At 40.2% G+C, this 10,110-nt stretch overlaps 1 protein-coding gene across 1 annotated transcript in view; it reads left to right on the plus strand.

The window, feature by feature from the left end:
* Window positions 1-341: 341 nt before the first annotated feature.
* LOC104528377 (ubiquinol-cytochrome-c reductase complex assembly factor 1) overlaps window positions 342-10,110 on the plus strand; it is a gene marked incomplete at its 3' end in the record, with an annotated part of 19,058 nt that continues 9,289 nt past the window's right edge. Inside the window, exons 1-4 of the mRNA XM_010172364.2 lie at window positions 342-414; window positions 2,270-2,409; window positions 3,888-3,992; window positions 9,371-9,478. Coding sequence (XP_010170666.2) covers window positions 342-414; window positions 2,270-2,409; window positions 3,888-3,992; window positions 9,371-9,478 — 426 coding nt within the window. The remainder of the gene's footprint in view (window positions 415-2,269; window positions 2,410-3,887; window positions 3,993-9,370; window positions 9,479-10,110) is intronic.

Consider the following 10,110-nt stretch of genomic DNA (forward strand, 5'->3'; position numbering starts at 1 on the left):
CTTAAAGGGCTTTCCCAATCGAGGTGATTCTGTGTGAGTCTGTATGTGCCCCATGGAGGGTGGGGATTCCCATTCTTGGAAATTCCCTTCTCCCTTTAGAGGTGTTCAATAGCAAGATAACATAAAGATTCCAATTTCTATGTTAAGTGGAAGAGAGTGGGTTCTTATAAATGAGGGAGAATGGATTAACTGATCACACAACTCCTTCTTGCTTGTGCATTTTTGTAGGGTTTTTTCTTTCTTTCTATTAGCCCCTAAAGCCTCTGCAGCAGAGTGCCACTTTGCTGGAGAAGGGCAGTTTGTGTCTGAGTTTGATGCTCTGTCACAGCACAAATACGGGGATGGCCAGTGCTGGAAGGTGGAGGCAAATTCGTCAGAAGGGTGAAAGGCCTTTAGTCAGAGGGGAATACCCAGGTATGAAATTAATCCACTGAGTTCTTGGAACTGCTGTCTCAGGGTGTGGTTTTGACAAACATTGTGAGCCCTCTCCTTTCAGCTCTCAAGCTTAAAGCAACTGAGAGCAAACCTGCCTCAGAGCAACTGAAATGTGGTGAGCTTGAGTTCCTGTTTCTTCCTCCCTTTCCTGCTCTTTCTCCTTGCTCATGCCTTTCCACTGTTGCCTCCCATTGCCTCACCCAGCATTTCTCTTGGCCCCTATGCTCCAAATGCTGGAGTAGCAGAACTGTGACACCATAAAAATCGTTTCCTGCAGCTTGAATGTGTTAAAGAGGCAATCACTAGCAAAAAGGGATGGGGAGGCAGGAGGGGAGCAGGGAGAGTGGCAGAGAAGCAGTGTGTCACCAGATGGGTTCAGCTGTCTGTGGAGCTGTACCCCCGGGGTGTGGTTGACGATGAAAACTGGCTTGCAGAGGGTGAAGGACCTGTCTTGTAGGCTTACTTGTCTCTGGGCAACTCCTCCTCTCCCAGCTGCTCCTGGCATTCGTATGGCAAAGTAAGCTGATTCAACTTTTCAGCTTGTCCAGAAAAATGTCTCTTTGGAAGGGAGGAAATGTAGTTATTTGCCATTTTTGTGATCTGAAGTGCCTTACTTTGTAATCAGAGAAGCACCTGAGCTGCACTAGCTGGTGGGAGTACACAGGTGGGAGGCAGGGACCCTCTGACAGCAGCAACATGCTTCAGCTCAAGCTTTGCTGATCCTTGGCATTTCCCAGCGTTTGCTTTTGCATTAGAATTTAATAGTTGCCTGATCATATGAAAATAAGTCTTCAAACTTTCAGTGTCACTTCTTTCTATTGGAAATAAGAAAGGATTTTTTTTTTCCTGTCTTCAAGCCTTCTCAGGAGCTCACAGCGTGTGATACAGTCCTGATCATTGTCCAGATGTTCTCAGCTCTACCAATCAATACTGCTATTGTGATAAAGCTGTTCTTTACCTAGGAAGAGATCTTGATGAATAGTTTGTCTGCTACCTAAGACCTTCCTGATGATTGCCAGGAAGATTTAGAAGACCATAGTGATATTCTTTGATCTGAATGAAATAGGTGCTAGTCTCATCGTTGTCCTTTCACTGGGCACCACTAAGAAGAGTTTGAGTGCCCGCCCCATCAATAATAATTGATAAGATTTCCCTGGAGTCTTCTCAAAGCTAAACCTCTCCTTATGTGCTGGATGCTTCAATCTCTTAATCATCTTTGTGACCAATTGAAAATGAAGCTATTTTTATTAGAAAAAAACCATATCCATTCTAATAAGATATAAATTATTTACAGTATTAATGTAGAACGTGTATGAAGGAGGGAAATATTGTATTAATTTGAATATTGCAGAAAATGAAAGGTACAAAGAAAGTGCAGGCAAAGAAAACCCCACTTCTTTTCCATATTGCCTGACATTTTCATTACGTTCACTGAAATTTATTGGGACAATATACACTTTTGAAAGACTAAAATTCTTAGCTGTGCCCAAGTAAAGTAAGGCAAAGATACGTAAAAGCTGAGAGTTGGATGAGGCCTTTTTAGAGATCACTCAGTCAACTGAAGAATCCTTCTTCAGCATTTGAATTTATTTGTAGAGATACAAAAATCGTGGTGCAGTTTTAATCTGTAGACAGCCCACCATTTCCTTTGACTGCTCTGTTTCTGCTGTCAGGCTTGGGTTGCCTGGAATCTTGTACTGGAAGGCAAGATTTTTTTAAAATAAAAATTTATACTTCTGTCCAGTGCAAGTTGGGAGTTTAATCTCAGGTTTGTTGTATAAATGAATAAAACTTGTGGAAGCAGGAGGACAGTTAAACTGTTTATGTGTATTAGGATCCTTTTTTTCGTTACTAATCTCTCTGTTCCAGAGCTGCCAGACGGGAGTAACTCAATGGACAGCATCATGCAGTGGATTATTACAGACAACCACAGTCCAAGGCCAGTGCAGACAGATGCTCTGTGGTACTTTCCAGGTAGGATATCAGAGTATGTTAAAGTGTGTTTAAAAAAAAAAAAAAAAAAAAAGGATAAGTTTCAGCTAGTAAGAAAAGCCATGTTTTTTAAATAAAGAAGCTTCCAGAAATGATGTCTTCACTGTCTGTGTGTTGCTGAAATATCAAAGCAACTTACAAGCTTTCTGCTGCTAGAAGGGTGAGCTCCCACACTGCACGGTTGTCTCCATTCCAGCTGGATAGTCATTTTTTTCCACAGCAGCTATTACTGGCTAGTCATGATTGCATGTCATTTCCAGCACTTTATTTTATAGAGTGTCTCCACTGTACAGTAGCCTTTGACTTTCTCGTGCTGATGGTGTGTTTACCTGGCACAGCACAACATGAAGTTTGTTCTTTCAGTGGGAAGCACTGCTTTGCAGTTTTGCTTCCAGTTCTGTAATAGCATGGGTAGTGTCAGATTGTCTCTGTCCGTAGTAAGTTAACCAGAACATCATGTTAATAATTAAGAGTTGAAAAATGTGTAGAAAACAGGAATAGATGCAGGCTGTCTGAACAGAATTAGAGTATATCTCTTGGTGTTTGCTTCTTACATAGAGTGAAATGAGGGATTAAGCCTCTTCTTTGTCCTCCTCCATATTACAACTTGTATCATTGAGGCCTGACTAACAGAATTAGAAACTTACCTGTAAGATCTTTGTCTTGGATGTCTTTTCTCAGATAAGACCTTCCAGTTCTAGGAAAATCACCTGTGCTTTTGTGACACAGCCATACTATTAAAGCACTGGTAGCATATCGTGTTGGGAGTAGAGAGGGAAATGAGCAGTTGTGAAATAGATGGATGAAGTTGGGCTTGCTTGGAGCCATCAGTAGATGCTGAACAAACCAGCATATTTACTTTGTCTTAATTTATTAATAAACAATGTACTGCTCATCTGGGTGTGCTGGGAACCTGTGATAGGTGTTCTAGTCAGTGTGCAGCTTCTTACCTGGACATTCCACTCACTCTTGCTGTAACTCTGTGCTGTGAAGTTACAGTGCTTGTAGTGATTGCTTTTACCCTGTAATTTGTTTTGCTCAAGTCCTGACCACAAAGACAATTGGAAGGACTATAAAGTTGTAGCTAAAAATAGCACAAACTCTGTTTCTCTGCAAATGGATTATTCTTTATTAAGAGACAAAGTCCATAATTAGAAGTAGTGTATGAGAAAATCAAAGCAGATAGCCTGTGGTTTTTGAGAATGGAATGTTCTGCCAGTCCTTTCCATCAGTACGTTTACAGAACCCTAGAAAGTGTGTGGTGTGGAGCGTTAAACGTGGGCAACCGTTTTGTTCTAACAGTTACGGTAATAAATTTGTGGGTTTTGTGATACAGAGTTTTTCAGGATTAAACTGAACTGTAATTGACTTGGAAGGGTAATTGGTGTAAAGTTAAGTGTTTACTAGTCAATGGTCTCTTCAATTTTTTTTCTTTTATTTTCTTTTATTGTTTTTACCAGAGACGCAAGGCTGGCCAGTCCCAGCTGCCTGAATCCTGTGGTGGATTGATTCAAGCCAATGGAGCCATTACACAGCAAAACAGATCATTTTACAATACAAATAAGGTTAGAAGAGTTTCATGTTTTTATTGTCACAGGGCACACTGTGCTAGGGATCACACAGATACAGATGACAAAACACCTTTCAGAACATAGAGGAGATGATTCAGCTTTTATATAAAATGTTTTAGTATAGCATGAACAATGGGTCTAATAATTTGAGAAGTGCTCTCTGTTCCTTTCCAGAAAATGAAGTGCTAGTGTAGGAAGGTGCAGTTACAGTTTAGTTATCTGGGGTGAAGGTTCCAAGGGGAAGCCTGAGGGCTTCTTTTCAATGAGGAAAGAAACTGAGTTAAGGAGAGTAGTTACTGGGGTCTGGGGCAGATGTTCCTTTCTTACCCTTAAAAAGGGAAACACAGAAGATGCCCATACATACCGAAGTGATCAGATGTTTCCAGATTATTTAGTTTGGGAATAATGTGTAATGACAGTTTTGCCATCTGATAAACACTGAAAATTGTCATGCAATCTAGTAACAGCTAATTATTATGTAATAATTTATTTACTGTTCATCTGTACTACTTTGCTAATTTGGGGTCTCTGCGTCTCTTACATTTATTGTCTTTTGTCTTGAGATAGAAATTTTCTGGAGCATGAATCATCTTCATAAGGTTAGTTTAGGACTCAATCCAAGGTAGTCTGCATCTCTTAACTATAATAAATACCCTGATCCTGCTTAAAGTTTCTTCACACTGTTAATGGAGTGTGAAGAAAATGGCAAAATGGAATGCCTGCATAAGAAATGAGAGGACAGAAAGAAAAAAGTTAGGGCTTGATGGATAAAACTTGCATAACACCAGCAATCCCCGTTTACTCTCTGCCTAATTGTGTATTTTGCTGATGTAGTTTTCAGTAGATACTGAGAAGCATTTTAAGTTGGTTATTTTTACATGGGTAGACAAAATGAAGGAAAACACAAGGAGTTGTGTGGACGGAGAGAACCACTGGCTGCTGTTTGCAGCTAGTTCTTAACTAGAGGTTTTCCTTTTTTTAGTCAATTTTCCAGTGTTTTTCAGCAGGTGAGATAAACCAAACATTTTGCAGACAAAAGGACTGAAGCAGACAGAATAGCTTGTGGAATTTACCATGGCCAGAGCCAAGAACAGAATCCAGGCTTTCAAACATGGTGCACATGGTGCTGGTCCCTGCCCCTGCCTGTGCTGCTCCTCTTCACCTGCACAAGCACCATTTGCAGAGCAGATCTGTGGGAGCAGTGGATGACAAGATGGTAGATCTGACAAGCTGGGAGTGACACCAAGTTCTTCAAGGCAGGGGTCAGACAGTTGCTTTTGATGTATTAGAAAGGGTTCGGGGAGGGGTACAAAGGTTGAAAGATGAATTGGGAAACTTCCTGGTTAAAATAGCCTTGGTGTAAGAAGCCAGGCAGGATTTATGACCAGAGAGGAAGCAGTTTATGACAGTGTAGGTAATGTTTGAGTTAGGTTTTTAGACTGCAACCTCAGTATTTTGAGTGGAGAAACACTCATCTTTGAAATGTGGACTTTACTGTGCACTCCTGGTTTAGAAAAGTGGTTTAGAATTAGTGGTGAGCTCCAATTGTTTCATTTTATATTCGGTGTCAAAATTAAGAGAATTGTTCGCTTTGAGCACTGAATTCCAGGGATTGAGCAGGAAAGTCAGCCTGAGGTGAGCTTGTGTCCCTTTCAGTGTCTCAATGAGCTTATTTTGAGTGAGTTATAAAACATATTTTAGAAGTTTTCTCTGGATGTTTTCTAGATCTGGTTTTATAGATGCTTATAGGGCTGTTCAGTTGCATTTGGCTGCGGTCCTGGCATTGACAAGATGAACTGTGTGCCTCTAGCCGTAGGTTGAACCACTCATTCAATGATTAAATACCCTCTCCATCTCCTGAGCTAGTCCAGGTGGACTTGCAGAAGAATGAAGTGAGAATAATGGCATTTCTTAGAAAAAGACTGTTTCCCAATCAGTCAAATTTTTTGCGATAACAACGGTTGAATGGAGATAATTTTGGTTTTTAACTTCTGTCACGTCTTGGATTCCTGCCCATAAAGTTTTTCTGTAACAGGAAAGAGGGATATCCTGGATTTCTACCCTTCAAGTTTTCCCCTAGCAGAAAAGAGGGAAACGTGAGCCAGATTTGTCAATCCCCTTGACTGGAATAAAGAAGCAACAGCACTGATCTGTAAATAGACAAATTTAATTCTCAACAGCAGTAGCTAAGCTTAAGAGGATACAATTGGGTATAGAGTTGGTTCAAGTGGTTGTTACTCACCAGTTGTGTGGGATTCAGATCTTACATTACAGAAAAGAAATGTGAGAGAGAGATGAGAGGGATGGATAGGTATCACCAGTCCTGGTTCCAATGTTGGTCCAGCCAACGAGGGGTTTGTAGGTGAGTTGATTCTGCAATCTCCGTTTACTGGAGCTTCCGTTCTGCTTTTGTGCTGGTTGTTCATCACAGACTGCCCTGCTGCCATGGTGGCAGTTTCTTTTCAGGGTAGAGCTTAGAGGGTCTTGCTTCAGGGTTTTTGCATCTTGTGAGTGTTTGAAACATTTCTCAGGGGATCTCCTCCCCCTACCCCCTTAGAGTTTCATCTGTACCCTTGAGCAGACAGTCCTTTGTTCCAGGACTACAAGGTACTGTGGTGCTGTGAGTATCCGTTCAGATTGTTTGTTCTTCTAGTTGGTCTCCTACAATTTCCTCTGCCTAATGAAAAATCCATTCTAAGGGAGACTTCATAATGCATTTGTAGATAAGAGGCATGTAGTAAAATTAATCTGCCTGGATTCACAAGGGGTTTTAATTCCTGTGGAAGAGATGAAAGTTGATGTAGTGAGTTTGGTACAGCAGTTGTTATTGGGACATGAGTATCCTGTCTTTGCCTGGCTGGAGTGGGGCTTATGGAGTTATCTTACAGTGTAAGGTTAGGTGTCATTTTTAGTGTAGAGGAGAGGAGTATTGCATGGGATAATCTTGAAGAGAAAGTACTAAAAACTGGTTTAAATGTGCACGTACATGTCAGTAGACTACTGGGTCCATCACATGTGGCAGAGGGTGGGAAAGTGCCTTTGCAGATGCTTTTCTTCTGGATAATAATAAGGGACTTGGTGAACAGGTTTAATGACCAACATTCAAGGCAAGGATCTGAGTATTACAGGAGCTCCTGGACAGTGTTATGCTGTTTTACAAGGTGACTGATACTAATCATAGAATCATAGAATGGTTTGGGTTGGAAGGGACCTTAAAGCTCATCCAGTCCCACCCCCCCTGCCAGCAGCAGGGACACCTTCCACTAGACCAGGTTGCTCAAAGCCTCAACCAGCCTGGCCTTCAACACTTCCAGGGAGGAGCAGCCACAGGTTCTCTGGGCAACTTGTTCCAGTGTCTCACCACCCTCACACCAAAGAATTTCTTCCTCACATCTCATCTCCATCTCCCCTCTGCCAGTTTCAAGCCATCACCCCTTGTTCTGTCATTAACTGCCCTTATGCAAAGTCCTTCCCCAGCTTTCTTGTAGGTCCCCTTCAGGTACTGGAATATAATAATATACCATATTATTATAATAATATATAATAATACAATTACTAAAATGGTACTGAGCATGTTTCTTCCTATTTACCTGACTAGTAGGCATGACAGGGTTCAAGACATTAATAGCCATCTCTGGGTGGTTCACAATGCCAAGTATTTTATCTCAAATACTGCAGCTTGTGTGTGCATATACATAAGGATTGATTATGTCTCAACGCTACATTTTTTCACCTTTACAGTTAGTTTTTAATTAAGTATAGCAACTTATGTAGGATATGTGTCTGTATTTTAGCATGTATTTATTATTCATGTCATTTCAAAAATCACTATACTAGTGCAAGGAAAGCTGTAGAGAGTACAGCTACAATGATCAGAAATGGGAAAAGCCTCCAGTGTGAGAAGAGGCTATTTTAGGAGCCTTCTAAACTTATCTCTCTTATAACTGATGGGCTTATGTATGATACTGGCCTATAAAAGTCATAAAAGATGGAAAAAGGAAATGGTAAATGGTTGTTTGCAGCCTGTTCTAGGAAAATTGGGAGCATTTAATGCAATGGGATGGTTGGATTTAAAACAGACATAAGGGAATTTTTTTTAATATAACTAAACTGTGAAAATCATGTAGCACAACTCTGTGTGCTGTGGAGGTTAAATAGCTTCAAACACTGGGGTGCTGAAGGTGCATCTGGTTGTAGTCGCCAAAAATGAATGTGGGGATACATTTTCTGGTGCAGGAATGACTGTCAGAAGCTGGGCAGATGCACCCCAGGGAGCTGCGGCGTGTGCGCCCTTTTTCTCCGCTTCTGTGTCTTGTCCAAATATCTGCTGCTGCTCATTGTTGGAGATGATGTCCTGGTCTAAGTGTTTGTTCTGGCCAATTCCTTACGTTGCTGAATTGCTTCCTTATTAAGAAAATTCTTTTCTTATTATGTTCATGTCTTAGGAGGAAGTGTTTAGGGTAAAATTCCAGCATTTAACATTTCTTTGGTTAGGGAACTTTCTCGTATTATAATGGCTCTCAACTGTATTCCTTGAGTATATGTAGGACATTCATGTGCATTAGATTTTGGTTTGATGGGTTAAAAGTAATTTGTTGATCACAAGATGTTTAAGCTGCATCTTTAAGTCATTAGAAATTATTTGCTGGGATACAAATGGTAATTACTGATGGCTTATTGCCACTGCCAGGATGCTGAGAGGCAGAATGCCACCAAGATTTCTTATCAGCCCAGTGGTGTTGAAGGTGTTAATCTGGAAGAGAACATTTATCTTCATGTTTGCAGACACTGCAAATCATTGAGGAGTAAATACTTTACTGATCTAGATTTTCTACAAGTACCATTTAGATTAACTGTGAGGGGAATGACAATCTGAGGGAGCCAGAAGGTGAGAACGGGTGGGTTCACGCAGCTTCGTTAGCTGATTGGTTTATACAATTACTCTAGAATCTGAGTAAGGAATCTTACTCCAAGAGAGGGAATGAGAAAGGTTAGCTTTATTTACTCTGTTTCTGTTATTTGTTTGCTCATTTTATCTGCAAAAGATTTAAGCCCAAGTAAATCACACATCTAGAAAGAATATGGGAATCTGGAATGGGAACTGTATTTTGGAAAGCAGAATTCTGTACAAACTGTTTGAGGCTGAGATTCCAGTGGGATGCTTTTATCAGAACGGTTATGCAGTGCTTGCATTCATAAACAGAAGAATGGCACATGTCATAGTTTGCAGAGAAAACCTAAATATATATTTGTTTTTTTGGAACAAAGAAAGCAAACAAAAACCCTAAAATTCTCTATTAAACTTATAGCTTTTCTAACCAAATTGATTTTTCAGATTGAACTGCTAAATATGTGGTATTTCAATTTTACAGCATCTTTCTTCAAAGGATTCCTTGCAGCCACCTGAAGAGAAAGTGGGTACTTTCACGAGGATAATAGAAGCAATGGGTTTCACAGGACCACTGAAGTATAGCAGATGGGTAAAACATTCATTTAATAATTCTTTTGGTTGGTTGATACTTTCAGAGTTCTAAAAAGAAACAAAAAGACCCCCTATTTTTTTCTTATGCTAGGATAGGAGCAGTACTTAATGGAAGAGTTGTAATTATTGCCCTTGTAAATTCCTGTTTTGTGACCTGAGGAATAATAAGCCATAGCAGGAACCTCCCTTAACCTGTATGTACATTGCTGTTACTGACATAAGGAGGAGTTTTGTATTTGGTTTGTAGAGTCTAAAGCCTTCTTCAATTTCTTCAGATATCTTATTTTTCACTTCATTTGTGCACCAAAGAACACAATAACAGCTTTACTATCTGAGTCAAACATCCACATAGACCATCATCTTGTCTCTAATAATGACCAATTGCAGTTGTCTAGGAAAAAATTAATTACAGGGAAAGCATATTATGTACTTGTTTCATATGCTCCTCAGCCTACAGCAGTTGTGTGTTTCAGGACTTCCTGCATGAAACTAGCCATTTTTCTCTAATATCTATTAGTGGATTTTTTTTCTTCTCTAAATTTGTCCAGTTGCACTTTGAACTCACTTGTAAGTTTATAGCATCCATAGTATTCAGTATCAGGGAGCTCCATAGCTTGAATACCCACTAGG

This window comes from Antrostomus carolinensis, unplaced genomic scaffold, assembly GCF_000700745.2.
Source record: "Antrostomus carolinensis isolate BGI_N321 unplaced genomic scaffold, ASM70074v2 scaffold41077, whole genome shotgun sequence".
Lineage (NCBI taxonomy): Eukaryota > Metazoa > Chordata > Aves > Caprimulgiformes > Caprimulgidae > Antrostomus > Antrostomus carolinensis.